General features: G+C 38.5%; 1 protein-coding gene across 1 annotated transcript in view; it reads right to left on the bottom strand.

Annotated features, from left to right (window-relative positions):
• The window catches only part of LOC115221252 (dynein heavy chain 5, axonemal-like), a 275,949-nt gene that overhangs the window by 188,880 nt on the left and 62,069 nt on the right, over positions 1–25,000 (bottom strand). Inside the window, exons 18-24 of the mRNA XM_036510602.1 lie at positions 18,653–18,854; positions 17,131–17,366; positions 14,810–14,998; positions 13,956–14,257; positions 12,742–12,982; positions 3,295–3,494; positions 1,951–2,104 (exon numbers count right to left, since the gene is read on the bottom strand). Coding sequence (XP_036366495.1) covers positions 1,951–2,104; positions 3,295–3,494; positions 12,742–12,982; positions 13,956–14,257; positions 14,810–14,998; positions 17,131–17,366; positions 18,653–18,854 — 1,524 coding nt within the window. The remainder of the gene's footprint in view (positions 1–1,950; positions 2,105–3,294; positions 3,495–12,741; positions 12,983–13,955; positions 14,258–14,809; positions 14,999–17,130; positions 17,367–18,652; positions 18,855–25,000) is intronic.

The raw sequence follows: 25,000 nt of genomic DNA, 5'->3' as shown, positions 1-25,000 counted from the left end.
ATCCTAATCTCTATAGAAAGTTAATGTTTCAAGAAAACATTGAATTTGAATTAACTTTTGATTTCTATGATTATAGTTAACAACTCAGGCTGTAACTTCTGAGACCGACCCAAGTGTGTGTGAATGATGTCTGAACATCTACTACAAATGATAATTTTTGACACAGGGCACCTCTAAGATGACCATCAGATGCTGAACAAAAATAAACAAACTGCGACCAGGCTCAATAAAAGGAGCTCAAGTGATTGGCTGAAATTACATACTTAACCCTTTCATTACTGTATTCATTTTGAGATACTCTGTGTTTCTTTCAATTACTATAAATATTATAAAGAATTTAGTAAAATAACTTAGCTATCATTCAGTTAGTGTTAGGAACATAAATTGTGACTAAGATTTGGTGGAAGGTTTTAATTCAAAACTTATGAAAACAAGACATTTGTACTCAGAGCCGTATCCGGTTTCAGCTGGGTTGGTAACGAAAGGGTTAAAGTCAGTGTAAGCAGAAATTAAATCAGCTTGCAAATACACGTTCAATTTACTAAATTTATACTTGGGCTAAGTCCAAACAGTCTGAGTGCCGAATTCACTCGGAGTTATATATACAGGTGCAGGAGTGGCTGTGTGGTAAGTAGCTTGTTTACCAACCACATGGTTCCAGGTTCAGTCCCACTGCATGGCACCTTGGGCAAGTGTCTTCTACTATAGCCTCGGGCCGACCAAAGCCTTGTGAGTGGATTTGGTAGACAGAAACTGAAAGAAGCCCGTCGTATATATGTATATATATATATATATATATATATATGCGTGTTTGTGTGTCTGTGTTTGTCCCCCCAACATTGCTTGACAACCGATGGTGGTGTGTTTATGTCCCCGTTACTTAGCGGTTCGGCAAAAAGAGACCGATAGAATAAGTACTAGGCTTACAAAAGAATAAGTCCTGGGGTTGATTTGCTCGACTAAAGGTGGTGCTCCAGCATGGCCGCAGTCAAATGACTGAAACAAGTATAAGAGTATAAGAGAATACAGTAATGCCTCAACTATCGCAGGCGTTACATTCCAAAACCCACAGAAATAGGTGAAAATCCATGAAGTATGAACAGTACTGTACTGTACATTTTTTGAAATTATTTTTATAATTTGTATATATTTATTTTATTATAAACGCAAAGCAACACCACAGAGGAATTGACATAAGCTTAAATAATAAATCACAATAGGTAAACCTTGATAGGGGAATTGTGATATGGCAAGGAATTACTGTATATGTATGTATGTATGCATGTGTGGAGGTGTGTGGCTTATGGTTAAGGTGTCAGCATCATGATCATAAGATTGTGGTTTCGATTCCTGGACCAGGCAACACGTGTTCTTGAGCAAAACACTTCATTTCACATTGCTCCAGTCCACTCAGCTGGGGAACACATACACTATTGAAACCGGGAAACCGGGCCCATGAGCCTAGGCTAGGCTTTAAAAGGGCACATTTATTTTATTATGTATGTATGTATATGTTTGTTTGCTTGTTTGCATGTGTATGTGTGTCTTTGTGTTTGTCCTTCACCAGCATTTGACAACTGGTGTTGGTGTGTCTACATCCTTGTAACTTAACGGTTCAACAAAAGAGCCTGACAGTCTAAGTATCTGACTTTAAAGGTAAGAAAAGTAATAATGTACAGGGACTTGACTCAATCAACTAAAATTCTTCAAAGCAGGGCCCTGGTATGGCCATGTTATAGCCCTGGAATGGCCCTGGTATGGCCCTGGAATGGCCCTGGTATGGCCCTGGCATGGCCCTGGTATGGCCCTGGTATGGCTCTGGCATGGCCCTTGTATGGCCCTGGCATGGTCGTGGCTGAACCACAGTTGAATGAGTGAAACGCATAAAAGATAAAAAACAAAGGATAACAATATGATAAAAATATAATATATCAAGAAACAAAGGTTTACCTTTGGAAGTTGTTTTGCAATATCTCCCCCAACAAAGACAGCTTCAAGGTAGACCCAAAGATTTTGTACAGTCAACCAGTTATCAATTATTTCAGACGAGTTTGACAGATTTTGAACCCATTGTTGTATCTCTCTTTTGAAGGGTGCATTGAACCTAAAGAATACAGTTTCCAAAATGAGAATGGTTACATGAGAAATTTTACAGATTCAGTAGAACAAATTCAACAGAGAAACATTTCTAAAGAATCATATCTTGGAATGAGAAAATGCAACAAATCTTCATATTTATTTTGTTTTAGAGAATACATTCCACTTACATAGAATTAAAATTGAAATTAATGGGCTTTTGAAGTATAATTCTTTAAAATATGAATAGACACAACTGAAGATATAGTTTTATACAAACAAACAAGTGAGTTTTGATGCAGTCAGTATAGGCCACTGTAGGGGGCTGTCAAAGGCGACTGGTTGACTTATGTGTCTCCACTTTTGCCATGCAGTTCTATATATATATATATATAATATATATATATATCACTGTGACTGACCAGGCTATCAGATTTTGCTACACATCGCTGGTCACAATGCACTTCGCATTGTTTTAGCCTTCAAATGACGCCACCCCGCTGGCTAAGCGGGCAGGCCAACAGAAGAAAGAGTGAGAGAAAGTTGTAGCAAAAGTGCACAGCAGGGTTCACCCCACCACCCCTACCGGAGCCTCGTGGGGCTTTAGGTGTTTTCGCTCAATAAACACTCACAACGCCCGGTCTGGGAATCGAAACCACGATCCTACGACCGCGAGTCCGCTACCCTAACCATTGGGCCATTGCGCCTCCACAATAGCATGCCGGGTGAAATGCTTAGTTTTGAATTAAAATATGTATATGTATATATATTTTAATTCAAAACAATGTGAATAAATGAGCAAATCATACATACATGCATATATATATATATATTTATATTCACTCAGGACGAATGCCCAAATTTAAACTTGGTAGTATATAATAATACTACCAATAGTACTAGGTAATTCTTATGGGTTCACTCCTACTGTAACTTAGGGCTGACCAAAGCCTTGTAAATGGATTTGGTAGATGGATGATGAAAGAAAACCATCATAAGTGTGTGTGTGTGACCACCACCACTTTACAACTCATGTTATGGGGACATTATCATGAAGCTTCAAGATTTTAGTGATGTGATTGTTTATTTTTAGAATGACATTGTAGAGTAGATGGGAGAGACTAGATCTGACCAGTTTGACGATAAAACCTGTAGAATATTTAGGCCAGATTAAATACAGAAGAGTTTAAGAGAATACTAAAAGCAATGTCATGATACCTGTTATTCATAAGAGAGCTAAGAATCATCAAAGAGTCTTCTATGAGAACAACAATTTCACTCGTTGCATCACCTCGTAATAGCTGTTCTCCTCTGTTCTTGAAATTACCAAAGGTAAACTCTTTCATATCCCAGTCTATCATCACTTGTTTCAGTTTCGCTTCAATATCTTTTTCTTTTTCAGCTGAAATGCAAATATCCTGAAATATAAACATAAAACGTTTTTCTGTAATATTTCTCATTGATTATCAATTGGTCCAAATAATTTGAGTTAATGAAATTGTTAATACAGAATTAAAAAAAAATATATACTATCTTCTTTTACTTGTTTCAGTCATTTGACTGTGGCCATGCTGGAGCACCGCCTTTAGTCGAGCAAATCGACCTTATTCTTTGTAAGCCCTGTACTTATTCTATCGGTTTCTTTTGCCGAACCGCTAAGTGACGGGGACGTAAACACACCAGCATCGGTTGTCAAGCAATGCTAGGGGGACAAACACAGACACACAAACATATACACACACACATACACATACACTCTTTACTCTTTACTCTTTTACTTGTTTCAGTCATTTGACTGCGGCCATGTTGGAGCACCGCCTTTAGTCAAGCAAATCAACCCCGGGACTTATTCTTTGTAAGCCTAGTACTTATTCTATCGGTCTCTTTTGCCGAATCGCTAAGTGACGGGGACGTAAACACACCAGCATCGGTTGTCAAGCAATGCTAGGGGAACAAACACAGACACACAAACATATACACACACATACATATATATATACATATATACGACAGGCTTCTTTCAGTTTCCGTCTACCAAATTCACTCACAAGGCATTGGTCGGCCCGGGGCTATAGTAGAAGACACTTGCTCAAGGTGCCACGCAGTGGGACTGAACCCAGAACCATGTGGTTGGTAAGCAAGCTACTTACCACACAGCCACTCCTGCGCCTATGTTAGTGTGCCATTATCTTTGCCATGCTATTTACCATCAATATACACAAAATACTCTTTAAAGACTTAATCCTTCACTAGGGCTAACACAACTATTGTAAACAAGGTGAGGAAGTAATCAGTGAAGAAGCTTGCAAGTGATTGCTCATGTTGCTAAAAATAGCAGCCAGATCTTCTTCAGATCAGATCCTGACATCATTGGAAAACAAAAGAAAGAATACATTGGGTAATGTAGTCTTAAAGGGATGGTCATGAATGGAATGCATTTGATCATTGGTTTTCTTAACCCAGATTGACCTGCATTAAACAGCAACAAAGCAACAAAAATAACAAGGTCAAGCAAAGCTCAAAGGCTATTTTTGTATTTCTTGTTGACAGAATAACAAAAGGACAATGATTCATTCAAATATTCTTATGAATGGTATTTTGAATTTGTTCATAGGCTTTTATCATAAGCCTTGCAAATCTACTCACATGTAAAAAAAAATTTACTATTAGTAATAGTAATTAGTTAAAAAACTTTTGTTCCTGACAATCCTAACTTTCAGTTTGCAAAGAATTTTTTGCTTAATTCCAAGAAAAAAAAATCACTTAAATCTTAAAATACAAATTCAGTGTTCAATATTTTTTTTTGGAAATACGTGGCTGTGTGGCAAGAAGTTTGCTTCCCAACCACATGATTCTGGGTTCAGTCCCACTGTGTAGCACCTTGGGCAAGAGTCTTCTACTATAGCCTTGTGAGTGGATTTGGTGGATAGAAACTGAAAGAAGCCTGTTGTATATGTAAGTGTGTGTGTGTGTGTGTGTGTGTGTGTGTGTGTGCGTGCGTGCGTGCGTGTGTTTGTTTGTATTCATGCGTGTGTGTGTCTGTGTTTGTACCCCTACCATCACTTGATGCTGGTGTGCTTATGTCCCCGTAAATTATTGGTACGGCAAAAGAGACCAATAGAATAAGTACTAGGTTTACAAAGATCTTCAGTCCATTATTACAGAAATATCAGAACCAAGCTGTGTTTAGGCATAAGCAAAGTTTAGTTAGGTATTTCCCATTGGTAAAAGCTGAAAGGCTAGAAATATCGATGTCTGAAAAATCCCAATAGATGGCAACACTGAACAGACATAATGTTTTTACACCTTTTTACCATAAGAGCAAATTTTCTCTATGGTAACTACAGTGAATTTGCTTTTTAGCAGTTGAAATTTGTTACAAACGTATTTTAACTAACCTAAACTCTGCTTAAGATATTAACTTCTTAAGATATTAACTTCCCATATATTTTCATTCAGAGATGTAAATATATATTTGAAAAAATATTTACAGGAGTGGCTGTGTGGTAAGTAGCTTGCTTACCAACCACATGGTTCCGAGTTCAGTCCCACTGCATGGCACCTTGGGCAAGTGTCTTCTACTATAGCCTCGGGCCAACCAAAGCCTTGTGAGTGGATTTGGTAGGCGGAAACTGAAAGAAGCCCATCGTATATATGTATATATATATATATATATATATGTATGTGTGTGCATGTGTCTGTATTTGTCCCCTCAAACATCGCTTGACAACCGATGGTGGTGTGTTTACGTCCCTGTAACTTAGCATTTCGGCAAAAGATACCGATAGAATAAGTACTAGTTTACAAAGATCTTCAGTCCATTATTACAGAAATATCAGAACCAAGCTGTGTTTAGGCATAAGCAAAGTTTAGTTAGGTATTTCCCATTGGTAAAAGCTGAAAGGCTAGAAATATCGATGTCTGAAAAATCCCAATAGATGGCAACACTGAACAGACATAATGTTTTTACACCTTTTTACCATAAGAGCAAATTTTCTCTATGGTAACTACAGTGAATTTGCTTTTTAGCAGTTGAAATTTGTTACAAACGTATTTTAACTAACCTAAACTCTGCTTAAGATATTAACTTCTTAAGATATTAACTTCCCATATATTTTCATTCAGAGATGTAAATATATATTTGAAAAAATATTTACAGGAGTGGCTGTGTGGTAAGTAGCTTGCTTACCAACCACATGGTTCCGAGTTCAGTCCCACTGCATGGCACCTTGGGCAAGTGTCTTCTACTATAGCCTCGGGCCAACCAAAGCCTTGTGAGTGGATTTGGTAGGCGGAAACTGAAAGAAGCCCATCGTATATATGTATATATATATATATATATGTATGTGTGTGCATGTGTCTGTATTTGTCCCCTCAAACATCGCTTGACAACCGATGGTGGTGTGTTTACGTCCCTGTAACTTAGCATTTCGGCAAAAGATACCGATAGAATAAGTACTAGGTTTACAAAGAATAAGTCCTGGGGTTGATTTGCTCGACTAAAGGTGGTGCTCCAGCATGGCCACAGTCACATGACTGAAATAATTAAAAGAGTAAAAGAGTATTCACCATACACTGTGGTATCTGTCACTTATCCTAAGCCAAAATACTTTGTCCATGATGTTATTCCCAATTTCTATTATTAACTAAACAGTAATCATCATTTCTGTCAGTAACTTCATAATAGAGCATAACTGATCCAAAATAATTTGTGTACTTATTCTTCTTTACATACAGATTCAAAATAAGTTAAGTTAATTTTTTGGCTCAAAAAGCAAAAAGCAAGGCCATGTAGGGGGACATGGAGTTATGTACAGGGGTGTTCATGCAAAGAGTTCAGGCCATTTCTGATCAAGAGAGGCTTTGAACCCAGCGGTCGTCGGCATCTTCACTATCTCATCCGGCAGCTTATTCCACGGATTCGCAACCCGGACGGAGAAAGCCCCTCTCCTTCGATTGAGATGAAATCGTCGCAGATAGAGCTTTACGGAGTGACCCCGCAGCCTACGCTCTGGAGCAGGAGTGAACAACAGCTCTTTCGAAAGGTTACACTTTCCGCTTATGATGTTGTGAGCAAGAATGAGATCACCACGGCGCCGGCATTTTTCTAGAGAATAAAGGTCGAGCATTGATAAAAAAGTGATATTTTCTGCATGGAAATTGAAAAAAAAAAGTGAATGTTAAGAGGTTAAAACAAGAATTTTTTTTAAACCTGATTTTGAACTCTGAATTTAATACAAATGTAAGAATCCCTTTTGATAACATCCCACCTGAGACTGCCCCAGGTTTAATGACATAAACTTACTGTTTTTAAGTGACCTGATTTCGTAATTTTCCTTCAAAATTTTATGATAATTTGTTCCATACACCAGCTTAGTAATGAGAAAGTTATTTTACTAAATTCTTTATTATTTAAAAAATTAATTGTAAAAAATGCAGCATATGTTCACAGAAATATGGTAACTAATAAAGCGGCGAGCTGGCAGGAACATTAGCACGCCGGGCGAAATGCTTAGTGGTATTTTGTCTGCCATTACGTTCTGAGTTCAAATTCCACAGAGGTCAACTTTGCTTTTCATCCTTTTGGGGTCGATTAAATAAGTACCAGTTACACACTGGGTCGATATAATCGACTTAATCCGTTTGTCTGTCCTTGTTTGTCCTTTCTGTGTTTAGCCCCTTGTGAGTAGTAAAGAAATAGGTATTCCATCTGCCGTTACGTTCTGAGTTCAAATTCCACCGAGGTCAACTTTGCCTTTCATCCTTTCGGGGTCGATTGATTAAGTACCAGTTACACACTGGGGTCGATGTAATTGACTTAATCCCTTTGTCTGTCCTTGTTTGTCCCCTCTATGTTTAGCCCCTTGTGGGTAATAAAGAATTACTCCCCTCTGTGTGTAGCCCCTTGTGGGTAGTAAAGAAATAGGTATTTCGTCTGCTGTTACATTCTGAGTTCAAATTCCGCTGAGGTTGACATTGCCTTTCATCTTTTTGGGGTCGATAAATTAAGTACCAGTTACGCACTGGGGATGATGTAATCGACTTAATCCCTTTATCTGTCCTTGTTTGTCCCCTCTATGTTTAGCCCCCTTGTGGGCAATAAAGAAATTAGAAATATGGTAACTAAAGGGTTAAATACCTATTTCTTTACTACCCACAAGGGGCTAAACACAGAGAGGACAAACAAGGACAGACAAACGGATTAAGTCGATTACATCGACCCCAGTGTGTAACTGGTACTTAATCAATCGACCCCGAAAGGATGAAAGGCAAAGTTGACCTCGGTGGAATTTGAACTCAGAACGTAGCGGCAGACGAAATACGGCTACGCATTTCGCCCGGCGTGCTAACGTTTCTGCCAGCTCGCCGCCCTAAAGGGTTAAATACCACAAGGAATTTAGTCTTGAATACAGTCTTCCAGTGTTCCACAGCCCCTAAAGGTAAATATTGTGCTAACTTATTTTCAAGACAGTTGTTGTTGTGGTGGTGGTGGTGGTGGTGGTGGTGGTGTATCTTACAAATACAATATGCTTTTCATGCGACTGTGACTCATCATAGTACATTCCAGTGTGCAGGGACAAGTAATATCAGATGTTTTTTCCAGTGTTGTTTTTGTAATCCTATAGATTGTTATAGCAACATTGTAGGGAGAAAGAGTTGACTTGCTCAGAGTGTGATAGTCAATATTATTTGTGATATGCATGCATTTCAGCACAGTGCCGGAGCCAGGCCCATCCAAGGCTATTAATAGGTCAAGATTAGATGTGAAAATGTTGGTTTCATTTCAAACTAAATACATATGATATATATATAACATACATACATACATATACATATATATGTATATGTATATATATGTGTGTGCATATATATATTTATTTTATATATATGTTTTATATATATATATATATATATATATATATATATATATAATATATATGTCTGTATATATATATATATATATATATATATATACGTCTGTGTATATATATATATATATATATATATATGTCTGTATATATATATATATATATATATATATAATATATTATATATATTATATGTCTGTATATATATATATATATATATATATATATATATATATATATATATATCTATATTGTCTGTATATATATATATATATAATATATATATATATATATATCTAGAATTTGAGGTAAAACATTTTACCTCGCCCATATAATACAATACGAATTATTGCATTGCAATTCTTAGCATTTATGTATTAGCTTTTCTGGGTACTTTACTGGCAGTATATTGATAAATGATATCCCATAGTGGGTTACACTCACAACCCCTATGTCATCATCATCATCATCATCATCGTTTAACGTCCGTTTTCCGCGCTAGCACGGTTGGACGGTTTCGACCGGGGTCTGGAGAGCTCGGGACTGCCCAGGCTCCAGTCTAGTCTGGCAGTGTTTCTACAGCTGGATGCCCTTCCTAACGCCAACCACTCCGCGAGTGTAGTGGGTGTTTTTTACGTGCACCTGCACAGGTTGCCAGAGGGGTTGGCATCGGCCACGTTTCGATGGTGCTTTTTATGGGGGGTGTGCAGAATTAGGGGAGCACAGTGGGAGGGGTGGTTAGAGGACAGGTTCTAGGCAAGTAGAAAGTAGGATTCAAGAGAGGGGTAATGCATGGTGAAATAGCGTATTGAAGAGGGGGTTCAAAGAGTAGACACTATAGGGTGGTGGGGGGGGGGGGTGCAGAAATATAGGGGACACCAGTGGGAGGGGTGGTTCAGAGGACAGGTTCTAGGCAAGTAGAACGTAGGATATCGAGAGAGGGGTAATGCATGGTGAAATAGCGTATTGAAGAGGGGGGTTCAAAGAGTATGTCACTTTGTAATATATATATATATATATATATAGATAGATATATAACGGGAAGCTTTATGAAAATAGACAAAAGACGAAGGCAGGTGGGAAACAAACAAACAATTGTATTAGTATGGCGCTCAGGAAATATAAATAAAACAAGTCTTTAACATTTCGATATATAGATATATATATATACACATATATATGTGTGTGTGTGGAGGCGCAATAGCCCAGTGGTTAGGGCAGTGGATTCACAGTTGTAGGATTGTGGTTTCGATTCCCTGACCAGGCATTGTGATTGTTTATTGAGCGAAAGCACCTAAAGCCCCACAAGGCTTCGGCAGGGTGTGGTAGTGAACCCTGCTGTACTCTTTCACCACAACTTTCTCTCACTCTTTCCTCCTGTTTCTGTTGTACCTGTATTTCAAAGGGCCAGCCTTGTCACAATCTGTGTCACGCTGAATCTCCCCAAGAATTACGTTAAAGGTACACGTGTCTGTGGTGTGCTCAGCCACTTGCATGTAATATATATATATATATATATATATATATATGTTTTCCCTTCTTGGGATCTTTCCTTCTCCTTGTTTCCGACGAAGAGCTCTGCTCGAAACGTTAAACCCTCCTTCCCTTCTTTCCTGAGCGTCAATAATACTTTAATTGTTCCACGTCCTCGCGTTGCTGTGTTTTTTTCTGTGTTTTCTTGTTTGGATTAACTATATATATCATCATAATCATCATCATTTAACGTCCGCTTTCCATGCTAGCATGGGTTGGACGGTTCAACTGGGGTCTGGGGAGCCCGAAGGCTGCACCAGTCCAGTCAGATCTGGCAGTGTTTCTACAGCTGGATGCCCTTCCTAACGCCAACCACTCCGAGAGTGTAGTGGGTGATTTTATGTGCCACCGACACAAGGTGCCAGACGAGGCTGGCAGACGGCCACGCTCGGATGGTGTTTTTTATGTGCCACCGACACAGGTGCCAGACGAGGCTGGCAGACGGCCACGCTCGGATGGTGTTTTTTATGTGCCACCGACACAGGTGCCAGATGAGGCTGGCAAACGGCCACGATCGGATGGTGTTTGTTACGTGCCCACAGCACGGATGCCAGTTGATGCGGTACTGGCTACGGTCACGTTCGGATGGTTTTCTTGTGTGCCACCGGCACTGGTACCACAAAGATACAAATTCCATTGATGTTCATCTAATTTGATTTGTTTTATATGTATATATATAAGAGAAAAGTGAGGGAAATGCCCTAGAACAGTAACTCTGACTCATGGGGCTCATACTTGCAAATAGAATATATTAAACTGCAGTAAACAGGATGGTTATGGGTGGAACACTGGTTGAACAATAAAACTTTGATATGCAATTCTGGTTATTGATAGTTGTAGTAAATGTAATTTAGAAGTTCTTAAGGGGTCTTTTGACATCTATATATATATAAAACTCAACTTGTGTGTCTGTGTGTTTAACTTCCCGGCACATCTCCTCCTAGCCAACAAATCGTAGAACCACCAAAAATGGGTCACTTAAAGTTTAGGTGAATGAAAATTGAACTGCGCTATTTCTGTTCCGAAATTCATCTCGCAAGTGCAAAAATCGATAATGTGTTTGTTTAGGCTTTATCCCATGCATTGAATAGTAAACTTTACTCAGTCAGCTGTTTGACGTGAACTGTGTTCACCACGCGTGGAAGCATGCGTAGATTGCATGAAAAATAAAAATAAAAAGCCGGGCAATACTGCTAGTGATCTATAAATTAGTTCACTAATTCATTAGTGAGTGGATGCGCATGGCTTAGTGGTTAGGGTGTTGAACTCATGATTATAAGGCTGTGGTTTCGATTCCTGGAAGGGGCAAAACACTTCATTTTCACGTAGCTCCAGTCCACTCAGCAGGCAAAAATGAGTAATCCTGCGACGGACTGGCCTCCCGTCCAGGGGGGAATTTCTACACCGCTGAAACTGGGAAACCAGCCCTTATGAGCCTGGCAAGGCTCGAGAAGGAACATTTGGAGGCACAATGGCCCAGTGGTTAGGGCAACAGACTCACCGTCAGAGGAGCATGGTTTCGATTCCCAGACCGGGCGTTGTGTGTGTTTATTGAGTGAAAACACCTAAAGCTCCATGAGACTCTGGCAGGGGTTGGTGGCGACCCCTGTAGTACTCTTTCGCCCCTACTTTCTCTCACTCTTTCTTCCTGTTTCTTGAGTAACGCTGTGATGGACTGGTGTCTCGTCCAGCTGGGGGGAATACATACGCCATAGAAACCAGGAAACCGGGCCCATGAGCCTGGCTAGGCTTGAAAAGGGCGCATAAATAAAAAAATAACAATTCATTAGTGAACTTCTGCAGCTGTATTGTGTCACTAAACAAACCGATTTTTATTGTTTTTTTAATTACATGACAGTCAAAAGCCTATAGAGTGTTTCTCAATCATAAGTCAAAGTTACATTATTTCACATAATTAGTTTTTAAATTGAATAATAATAAGATGGCTGATTGTAAGTCATTGATTAAATAAGATTTTACCTGGCACTACACTGCCAGTAAAAAATATTTGTTAATCATTCTCGTACCTTAATAATGGGCTTCATTCAGTTTCTGTCTACCAAATGTACTCATAAGACTTTGGTTGGCCCGAGGCTATAGTAGAAGACACTTGCCCAAGGTGCCATGAATTGGGACTGAACCCAACACCAGATGGTTGAGAGGTCAGCCTCTTAACCACATAGCCATACTTGCACTTATGTAAATTAAAAGAAAAAAAATCTACATAAAAATTTTGAAAATACAAAATATCAAAAATCCTTACTTCAATTTCTTCCTTATACTTGAGGAGAGGAGCTTCTAGTATGTTTTTAAGCAATAAATTATCGTCCTTCATTTCAAACTGATAGCCTGTTACTGTTGTTAGTCTCTTCCAGTGACGGTCTTTCATAGCTTGGTTACTCATCAGTTGAAGTAAGGGAATGATTTCATTAAAATCATCAATTTTTTGCTTTAGGTCTTTAAAAGCTTGCCAATCCTTCAGAGCACGAGGCAGTTTGCGACATCTAGGGGACAGGAAAAGAAGAAAAAAATAAGTTTAATATTGGTTTCAGATTTTGACACTAGGCCAGCAAGTTTAGGAGAGAGGGCTAGTCAATTACATCGACCCCCTCCCCCCAGTACTCAGCTGGTACTTATTTTATTGAGTCCAGAAAAGAAAGGAAGGCAAAGTTGACCTGGACAAAATATGAACACAGAATGTTAACCCATGTACATCCCTGGTTGCGTTTTTGCAATGCAACACCTGCTCCTGCTTGTTTGGACAGGAACTCACTGGGGAACATCTGACTGAGTATACAAGATGTCCAGTATGTACCATAAATCCTCGAGTATAGTCCGCCCTTGAGTAGAATATGCAGGGGATTTTTAGGGGGCTGTACCTCTGAAAAACCTAAACCTTGTGTATAATACGCACCCCTTCTCTAACTTGAGTCTAGGCAGTCTATGGCCCAGTGGTTAGGGCAGCAGACTCACGGTTGGAGGATCGCAGTTTCGATTCCCAGACCGGGCGTTGTGTGTTTATTTAGTGAAAACACCTAAAACTCCACGAGGCTCCAGCAGTGGGTGGCGGCGACCCCTCTTGTACTCTTTCACCCCAACTTTCTCTCACTCTCTCTTCCTGTTTCTTGAGTAACGCTACGATGGACTGGTGTCCTGTCCAGCTGGGGGGAACACATATGCCTTAGAAACTGGGAAACCGGGCCCATGAGCCTGGGTAGGCTTGAAAAGGGTGCATAAATATAAAAATAAAAGTATATGCGAACACTTTGTGTTTTCTTCATATCTTTTGATTTCAAATTCATTTTTCTAACCCCACTTCATGTTGTGAGGAGATAGAGGAGATAATTATCCAACTTTGTATTAACAGTCATCCAGAGGACACCACATGTGTATATAATATGAAACCAGGGAGAACACAGTATAATGACACATTAAATGTAAGTATCAAAATATATCTAAACAAAACATGATAATGACCTATTTTGCAACTCCAGCAGTTCTGCATTAATCTTTTCGATGTTGACATCACCCCATGGGATATCTTGATAACCAGTTACTGTATCAATGACGTTACTATAGAGCCCATAAAGCTTTTGAAGAAGTTTCAATTCTTTGTTGATTTGCAGCAGTTCTGGACACTGGGTGACTGGAAGACCAAATAGTTCTTCACCTCTTGTGTAAGTTATATACTTACGGTACAAGTTATCAAAATGGTTCTGAAAAATTACTAGTCGATCAGCGGCGTCTCTAGGATCAATTCCTGCCACCATTGGTCCAGACTGAAAATAAATATCTCAGATATTATCAGGTACATTTGTGTCACAGTTTAATTATCTTACTTACGATATATCACATTTTCTAGCACAGAAATCAGTGTAGTATACAGTATAAACATGTAGTGTAAAAATTCAACCCTCATCATTATCATTCCAAAAAAATAGTAACCAAATTTCCTTTGAATCACATCCAGCCATCTTTAAAAAGTTAAGGACACTGTAGTCCAAGATAGACCATTTATGAGTGAAAAATGGGATGATCACAGCTGCAGCATCTTTGATCATAAATCAATTGACTCAGGGCTGCCCTGGGGCTAAACAGCAACAATTATTGGAGTTCATTGTTTATCTAAAGTTGGTGCCCCACCATGGCTACTGTCCAATGACTGAAGCAATTGAAACATGAGACAAAACATGCTTCTTTCAATTTCCACTGACAGCTATAAAAAAGATAATTTGTTTTTTCATTTGTTCGCTTTATATCTTCCTCGCTTTGTAATTTAGTTGATATAAAATCACTTTTGTTGTTAACATAAATAAAGACATAAGCCTGACCTGTGCATATTCATCATAGAATTCTGTACAGTTGTTGTGGAAAATATTGACATTTGTGATGAGTTCATGACGGAACTCTGGTTGAATGGTCAACAGATGACTCCCAACTTCTGAAGCTTGGGCTTGAAGTTTTTCCCAAGAATAACGTAGGGTATCACAAGGGTCTGTTTCTTCTCTTCGTACTGTAGTTTATGTCTATTCAACATGCATATGATTCCTGTAGAGAAAATAAAAAATATGCTAATTATATATATATATATATATATAATATATATATATATATATAATTTTCTGCTGCTTTTAAATAAAGCATATTGCTCTACCCCTGGTATTTGAGTACTCTTTTTTCCACCTTGTTTCACATTTATGTGTTTACTCCGGTATATATATATATATATATATATATATATATATATATATATATATATATATATACACACACACACATGCATACATATAAACATACACACATACATACATACACCCACACACACTTATATATCAAATATAAGTAGATACATACATACATATATTTTTTGTTTGTTCATTTTTATGTGTCTTGATTATGCTTGCACTGATGATTAAAAAGAGCATTTTGTGCACTAATTATGAAATCATTTGATCTGCAGCTGAATTTAGTTTTAAAATGCTCGCTTCGAGAGTTGCATTCCCTCGCGTTTGGTACAATGGGTTTATTATGGTAGTTTTGACTTTAAGAGTCCCTCCTAGCATGAGGCATTTATGTATGGTAATGCCCTTAATATAAATAAATATATTTAAGAGGAATAATTGATGGATTTTTCCTTATGAAGTTTTTCACGCTAACTACTTGATAAATTCTTATAAAGATTTTATCCTATTTTTCAATTGTATATATATATATATATATAATATATATATATATAATATATATATATATGTATGTATGTATGTATGTATGCAAAATAGTAAGATAAGAAAATGAGAACACAGGTGCATAATATACAGTTTATCATCATCATTGTTTAACATCTGCTTTCCATGCTAGCATAGGTTGGACAGTTTGACATGGAACTAGCTAGTAGGTGCTCCAGCATGGCCACAGTCCAATGACTGAAACAAATAAAACTTGAGACAAAACACGATTCATCCAATTTCCACTGTTGAGGTATGGTTTCTATGGCTGGATGTCCTTCTTAACACCAACCACTTTACAGAGTGTGCCACCAGCACACTCTGTTAAGTGCATTTACACAGCACTGGCACAGTAGCACCTGAAAGGACAAGCCTGTATGGAGGGGGGGGGGAAATCTCAGCATCATAATTTTAAGTAAAACCTTTTGTTTTATTTAAATTTCTGGACATGATTGTCTCAAATTCTAGGAATGACTGTGTCAGTTACCTAGTTCCCTATTTCTTTATTGCCCACAAGGAGATAAACATAGAGAGGACAAACAAGGACAGACAAAGGGATTAAGTCGATTACATTGACCCCAGTGTGTAACTGGTACTTATTCAATTGACTCCGAAAGGATGAAAGGCAAAGTCCACCACGGTGGAATTTGAACTCGGAACGTAACGGCAGACGAAATACCTATTTCTTTACTACCCACAAGGGGCTAAACACAGAGAAGACAAACAAGGATAGACAAACGGATTAGGTTGATTATATCGACCCCAGTGCGTAACTGGTATTTATTTAATCGACCCTGAAAGGATGAAAGGGAAAGTTGACCTTGGCGGAATTTGAACTCTGAACGTAACGGCAGATGAAATAGCACGAAGCATTTTGCCTGGCATACTAAGGTTTCTTCATTACCTAGTTTCCAGGCCCTGTAAGTACCTGATAGCACAACATTATCGCTGAGCAGGATGTCAGCTCATCGCAGGGTAACTCATTTACAGCTGAGTGAACTGAGCAATGTGAAATAAAGTGTTTTGCTCCAGAACACAAAGCATTATCCTGGACAGGAATCGAAACCACAATCTTGAGATCATAACGGCAACACTCTAATCACTAGGCTACATGCCTTCATAATTTACTTCAGGTTAACTGAAATTAATGATTACCAAGAATTAACAGAAATTCACAATAACAAAATAAAGGATCCCATCAACTTTAAACAGAGTCTGGATAGATTCCTTCAAAGAATACCAGATAAGCCACCCATAATTGGATACAACTCACCCAACAAGAACTCACTACTTGAACAAAACTTGACTTAAACAAAACTTGACTTAAACAGGATTCGAATAATCCTATCAGGTGGTGCTATTAAGTTAGACATGGCCTGGACCAATCTTTGGTCGAAGTTTATCTAAGTTTATAACCCTTTACTTACCTCAATTGGGCCAATACTCATTTCAATTCTTATCTCATTTTCCCTGATTTCTTTCAATGCTGCCATGGCATGTCTTACATCATCCAGGTCTATTATTGGTCGATTTAGTCTCTTGCTAAGATCCGCAATAAAAGTAAAGTTTTCTTCCATATCAGTTCTGTATTTGTTGTTGCAGGCCTTGCCGTAATGTTGCCGCCATGTTGTAGTTTCCGTAAGAAGTCCAAATCGAAGTTTTTCTATAAATAAACAAGCTCTGAGATAAGAACATGTAGGATTTTTTTCGGTTTGAATGGCAGTTTTTTAAAATAGTTTCTAGGTAACTAAAAAGTTTTAAACTTCGTATACTGGTAGAATGTGTTTATATAAAACATCTTTTCCTCTTGGCTTTATTGAGAAAATTCTATATTTTGTAAGACATTTGTTGTTTTATTTTCTTCAATTTCTGCAATTTCAACCAATCAATGACTGTCTATTGAGGTGAAAACATTCTGTGCCGTATGAATATGTCCCTCGTTTAAGAAACAGATTGGGTTTATTTACATTTCTGAAGAAAAAAAAAGATACCCTTCCCCCCACCCCTAACCCTAACCCTAAAACAGATTGAAATGCAATAGAGCGATACTAGGGTCATAATTATGGGTGACAATTTCATATGACACCACCAGAAAAAACTGCAGTTCAAACCGAAAAGATCCAACATGTATATTTTCTTCAAATCTTGTATCATTATATGTATCGTAATTTATTATGCATTGTAGAAGTGTGGAAATCTTGAAATATTCTCTTGTGAATACAATAACACCATAAGATTATAGTGTTAATTATTCATAAATGAAGTGAGGGCGCATGGCTTAGTGGTTAGGGCATTCGGCTCATGATCGTAAGGTTGTGAGTTCGATTCCTGGTGACGTGTTGTGTCCTTGAGCAAAACACTTCATTTCACGTTGCTCCAGTCCACTCAGCTGGCAAAAAAGAGTAGTACCTGTATTTCAAAAAGGGCCAGCCTTGTCACACTCTGTGTCATGCCGAATCTCCCCGAGAACTACATTAAGGGTACACGTGTCTGTGGAGTGCTCAGCCACTTGCACGTTAATTTCACGAGCAAGCTGTTCTGTTGATCGTATCAGCTGGGACCCTCGTTGTCGTAACCGACGGAGTGCTCCTGATTCATAAACGATCAAAGAAAATTAGTTTATTACTGTCATTACAAAATTTTTCTATCTGATTAGTTTCTATACGGACATATATCACACATCCTAATAATTCATAATAACCATGAATATTTGTTAAACATTCTGGTGAAAAATACCCTACTAAGACAAAGTGTGCTGTACTTTGTAAAGTACATATGTGCCATATTACCAACTATATACGTACATATAATTATATCTGTCTATACAAAGTAGGGTCCACATAGATAAAAAAGTATAATCAGGGGTGTCTATTTACTTTTGAGATGTTTGAGTATAAAGGGTAAAAGAGTACAGACCCACTTTGGTCATTAATTAAAATAGCTATCTACCTGTATATATTGCAATTGATCCCACATCAAAATATTCAGGTTCTTGGTAGATTTTGTTCTCAAGTTGTTCATAGTAAATAATATTTGATTCAAAGTCAGAGAGACTTGGGTCTTCTTGAAGAAATCTTTCTAAGCTTTTATTTCGATCAACATCCCAAAGTATGTGATAATGGGAGAATTCTTCCAAAGAATTTGCTACTTCCTAAAAGTATTAAAAGAAAATACAATTATTATACAATTATTATACAATATCATGTTCATTATTAATATGTTTGCACAAATAGGCACAGATGTTGCTGTGCAGTTAAGAAATTACCTTTCCCAACCATTTAGTTCGCGGTTCAATTCTGTTGCAGGGCACTTTGAGTGAGTGTCTCAAGCACTGACTTGAAGGATTTTACTCAAATGAATCGTATATATATATATATATTTTCTCCACCTTAATGCCTGGTACTTATTCTGTCGGTCTCTTTTGCCAAACAACTAAGTTACAGGGACTTAAACACACCAATACCAGTTGTCAAGCAGTGATGGGGAACAAACACACACACACACACATATAGGTGGTGCTCCAGCATGACCACAGTCCACATAATGAAACCAATAGAATGATATAAAAGATATATATGTGTGTGTGTGTATGTGTGTGTATATATATATATATATACATATATATACAATATCATCATCATCATCATCATCATCATTTAGCGTCTGCTTTCCATGCTAGCATGGGTTGGACGGTTCAACTGGGGTCTGTGAAGCCAGAAGGCTGCATCAGGCCCAGTCTGATCTGGCAGTGTTTCTACGGCTGGATGCCCTTCCTAACGCCAACCACTCCGTGAGTGTAGTGGATGCTTTTTACGTGCCACCCGCACAGGTGCCAGACGGAGCTGGCAAACAGCCAATATATATATATATATATATATATATATTATATATATATATATATACAATATCATCATCATCATCATCATCATCATTTAGCGTCTGCTTTCCATGCTAGCATGGGTTGGACGGTTCAACTGGGGTCTGTGAAGCCAGAAGGCTGCATCAGGCCCAGTCTGATCTGGCAGTGTTTCTACGGCTGGATGCCCTTCCTAACGCCAACCACTCCGTGAGTGTAGTGGATGCTTTTTACGTGCCACCCGCACAGGTGCCAGACGGAGCTGGCAAACAGCCAATATATATATATATATATATATATTGGCTGTTTGCCAGCTCCGTCTGGCACCTTAATGCCTGGTACTTATTCTGTCAGTCTATTTTGCCAAACCACTAAGTTACAGGGACTTAAACACACCAATACCGGTTGTCAAGCAGTGATGGGGAACAAACACACACACACACACACACACACACACACACACACACACACACACACACACACACACACACACACACATAGGTGGTGCTCCAGCATGACCACAGTTCACATACTGAAACCAATAGAATGATAAAAGGATATATATGTGTGTGTGTGTATATATATATATATGTTGAGGCAAGTGAAATCGAAATTGAAATCAAATTTGATGACTGGCATTCATGCTAGTGGAGTGCTAAGAGCACCATCTGAGCGTGATTGTTGCCAGAGCAGCTAACTGGCTTCCATGCCGGTGGCACGTAAAAAGCACCATTCAAGCATGATCGTTACCAGCGTTGCCTTACTGGCACAGGGAAAAAACATTCGAGCAAGGTCGTTACCAGTGCCACTGGACAGGCTCCTGTGCAGGTGGCACGTAAAAAAACACCATTTGAGCGTGGCTGTTGCCAGTACCGCCTGACTGGCCCTCATGCTGGTGGCACGTAAAAGCACCCACTACACTCTCAGAGTGGTTGGCGTTAGGAAGGGCATCCAGTTGTAGAAACTCTGCCAGATCAGATTGGAGCCTGGTGCTGCCATCTGGTTCGCCAGTCCTCAGTCAAACTGTCCAACCCATGCTAGCATGGAAAGCGGATGTTAAACGATGATGACTATATATATATATATATATATATATATATATATATATATATATATATATATATATATACATATATACACACACATATATATACAATATATATATAACGAGTATAATTATTAATGTGTGTGTTTGTATGTCTTTGAGTTGATTTAAATGGAAGAATGTGTGCTTAGCAAGTTTGTTATTTTGTTTTTCTTTCTCTTGGTTGGAGTTGCAGAGCAATTGGCGAATATTTAAATTATATCAGAGTATAAAGTGACCTTCCTATTTAGACATTTAGTTCGAGGTTCAGTTCTGTTGCAGGGCACTTTGAGTAAGTGTCTCAAGCACTGACTTGAAGGATTTTACACAAATGAATCGTATATATATATATATTCCCCACCTTAATGCCTGGTACTTATTCTGTCGGTCTCTTTTGCCAAACAACTAAGTTACAGGGACTTAAGCACACCAATACCGATTGTCAAGCAGTGGTAGCATGAAATCGATGGTATACATGTGTCACACAGTCACTCACACTCATAGTTTTATTTTCTTCTTTTTTATCTCCAAAAAATTCCATCAGATTGATGTTTGCAACAAAAGAGATGACAATTTTGCAAAAAAAGCAAAAAAAGCAGCATTCCAAAATTTTAATCCCCTCCATCCCATTCCTTACCAATTTTTCTCTTTATTTTTATTTTATTTTTTAATTATCTATTTATTTATTTTTACTTTTTTGAAAATTCTTTCAGAATTTCATGCTTAAAAGTATGGAGATTATAATTCTAGAAAAGAAAGTTTTTCAAAAATACAGTCTTTTTCAAATCATATATATATATATACATATATGTACATATATATATATATGTATGTACATATATATATAAATATATATAAATATATATATATATATATATATATATATATATATATATATATATGTACATATATATATAAATATATATATATAATATATATATATAAATATATATATATAAATATCGGTACTTCGTTGTGCCATATATTTACTTCTTTGTATATTTTTCCCTCATGGGCTATTCTTTACTGGAAAGCAATACTCTAGTATTGCATTACTAATTTATTGAAACTTCTTCACCGTTCTCGTGCTGTTAGCGTTTCGGCGTTTCAGTCGAGTGTAATGGCATTAATGTGGTAACATCTGAAATTTTGTCGTGGTATATGTTTGGCTGATGAAGATAGATCAAGTTTATGGGTGCAGACATATCTTGAAAAATCTGAAACCTGCGCAGGTCCCACATTATCCTTTTCCAGGTATTTCATCTTTCAGATGTTCTCCCTGGAGGTAAGACAATTTTTTCTAGTTTGTTGCACACACGCATTTTTGCTAGTACATACGCAGTGAAGCTATACATTAGCGTCGTATTATTACGTTCGCTATTTCCAGTAAATATCGGTACTTCGTTGTGCCATATATTTACTACTTTATATATATATATATATATATTATATATATATATATATATATATATATTATATATATATATATTGATAAAACGGTAAGATAACAAAAGAAAGAAAGTGACCTCAATATTATGTAAATAGAGGAAATTTATCTATACAATAATATGTTACATTACTCGGTAGTCAAGATAAAACTCTGAGTTTCAGATGCCGAAGTGGAAATCCACAACACCATCTCTTCGGTTATATATATATATATATACATATATATATTTATATATATACAACGGGCTTCTTTCAGTTTCCGTCTACCAAATCCACTCATATAGTTTGTGTATCTTTTATCTTTTATTTATTTCAGTCATTAGACAGCGGCCATGCTGGGGCAATGCCTTGAAGGATTTTTAGTTGAATGAATCATCCCCAAGTACAAATTTTTTGCTGTTAAGCATGGTATGTATTTAATCAGTTTCTTTTCGTTTGCTGCACTGATAAGTTACAGGGACATAAACTCACCAACACCAGTTGTCACGTGGAGGTGGGGGACAAACACAGACATAAAGACACACACACACACACACACACACACACACATATGATGAGCTTCTTTCAGTTTCCTTCTTCCAAATCCACTCACAAGGTTTTGCTCAGCCCAAGGCTATAGTCAAAAATATTTGCCCAATGTGCCACACAATGGGACTGAACTCACGACCATGTGGTTGGGAAACAAGCTTCTTACCACACAACCATACCCGCACCTAATAACGATCCTTCCACAGAGAAAGAGAGAGAAAATGCTTGTCAGTCGTATTTGTTAGTAAACTATAATGTCTCTCTGTCTCTGTTTGTTTGTCTGTCTCTCTGTCTTTCTCATTCTCATGCTTCCTTCTCGAGCCATGCCAGGCTCATAAGGGCCGGTTTCACGGTTTCCTTGGCGTATAGGTTCCCCACCTGGACGGGATGCCAGTCCGTCACAGGTGAGCTGCAAGATGCAGGAGGAGAGAGTGAGAGAAAGTTGTGGCGAAAGAGTCAGCAGAAGTTCTCCATTACTTTCTGCCGGAGCCGCATGGAGCTTAGGTGTTTCGCTCATAAACACACACATCGCCCGATCTGAGATTCGAACCCGCAATCCCTCGACCTCGAATCCACTGCTCTAACCACTAGGCCATGTGCCTCCACCATGCATATATTTCTGCACACATGACCAAGTTAGTAGTGGAGGTGGATGCTCAGAGAGTGTCACAATTAGAATACGAATAGCCTGGGCAAAGTTTAGAAAGCTTCTACACCTACTGGTGACAAAGGGTCTCTCGCTCAGAGTGAAAGGTAGATGGTACGATGCATGTGTGCGAACTACCATGCTTCACGGTAGTGAAACATAGGCTTGAAAGAAATGAAGCTAGCATGATCCGCTGGATGTGTAATGTCAGTGTGCACACACGACAGAGTGTAAGCACCCTGAGAGAAATGCTGGACATAAGAAGTATCGGATGTGGTGTGCAAGAGAGACGTTTGCGCTGGTATGGTCATGTACTATGGATGGATGAGGAGAGATGTGTGAAGAAGTGCCACTCCCAAACAGTTGAAGGTATCCGGGGGAGAGGTAGACCCAGGAAGACATGGGATGAGGTGGTCAAGCATGACCTTCAAACATTGGGCCTCACAGAGGCAATGACGAAAGACCAAGATCTCTGGAGATATGCTGTGACTGCAAAGACCCAACAAATAATGTGAGTTCATGGCTGTTTCCTGCACCAGTTTTGCATGGCACCAGCCCATCCAAAGTACCTTGGAATGCAGAACGACCTGTTGTGATTACCTTAGATCGTAGGGTGACCTGCTGTGCTTGAGGAGACCTACTGAGTCAAGTGCATCAACATCAGCATCAAAATAAATATCAAATGGAGATTGCAGTTGTGATACCTGTGCCGGTGGCACGTAAAAAGCACTAACCAATCGTGGCCATTGCCAGCCTCCCCTGCCACCTGTGCTGGTGGCATGTAAAAAGCACCCACTACACTCACGGAGTGGTTGGCGTTAGGAAGGGCATCCAGCTGTAGAAACACTGCCAGATCAGATTGGAGCCTGGTGCAGCCTCCTGGCTTGCCAGACCCCGGTCGAACTGTCCAACCCGTGCTAGCACAGAAAACGGATGTTAAACGATGATGATGATGATGACGTGCACATGTGTGCATGTTTGCTTCCAGCACTTCAGAAATACTATCACCCAAATGGGTTGAAGGTCCAGTCAGCTATTCCAAATTGTTGACATCCAAACAGCTGCAACTTACCCTCTTGTTCCAAGAATTTTTAACTCATAACAGAGCAACTAGACTAAACACTATAAAGCATTTAAATAAAATATTCTTGTAAACATAATCACCAACCCAGTAAAGTGATACTAAAAGAAGTACTGAGCATGCCTAACATACACCACACTCCTCAGCAACAACACCTACACGATCACCAAATGAGGGGACGTTTATCTGGTTGTTCAACTTGCAAGAAACAACAGCAATTGTCTCTAAAATCAAACTCTCTTTACTCTTTTACTCTTTTACTTGTTTCAGTCATTTGACTGTGGCCATGCTGGAGCACCACCTTTTAGTCGAGCAAATCGACCCCAGGACTAATTCTTTGTAAGCCTAGTACTTATTCTAGCGGTCTCTTTTGCCAAACCGATAAGTTACGAGGACGTAAACACACCAGCATCGGTTGTCATGCAATGCTAGGGGGACAAACACAGACACACAAACACATACACATACATATATATATATATATATATATACAACGGACTTCTTTCAGTTTCCGTCTACCAAATCCACTCAAAAGGCTTTGGTCGGCCCGAGGCTATAGTAGAAGACACTTGCCCAAGGTGCCACGCAGTGGGACTGAACCCGGAACCATGTAGTTGGTAAGCAAACTACTTACCACACAGTTACTCCTACTC

Source organism: Octopus sinensis, linkage group LG18, assembly GCF_006345805.1.
Source record: "Octopus sinensis linkage group LG18, ASM634580v1, whole genome shotgun sequence".
Classification (NCBI taxonomy): domain Eukaryota; kingdom Metazoa; phylum Mollusca; class Cephalopoda; order Octopoda; family Octopodidae; genus Octopus; species Octopus sinensis.
The sequence above is the reverse complement of the archived record's forward strand: the minus strand, read 5'-3'. Positions and strand labels throughout refer to the sequence as shown.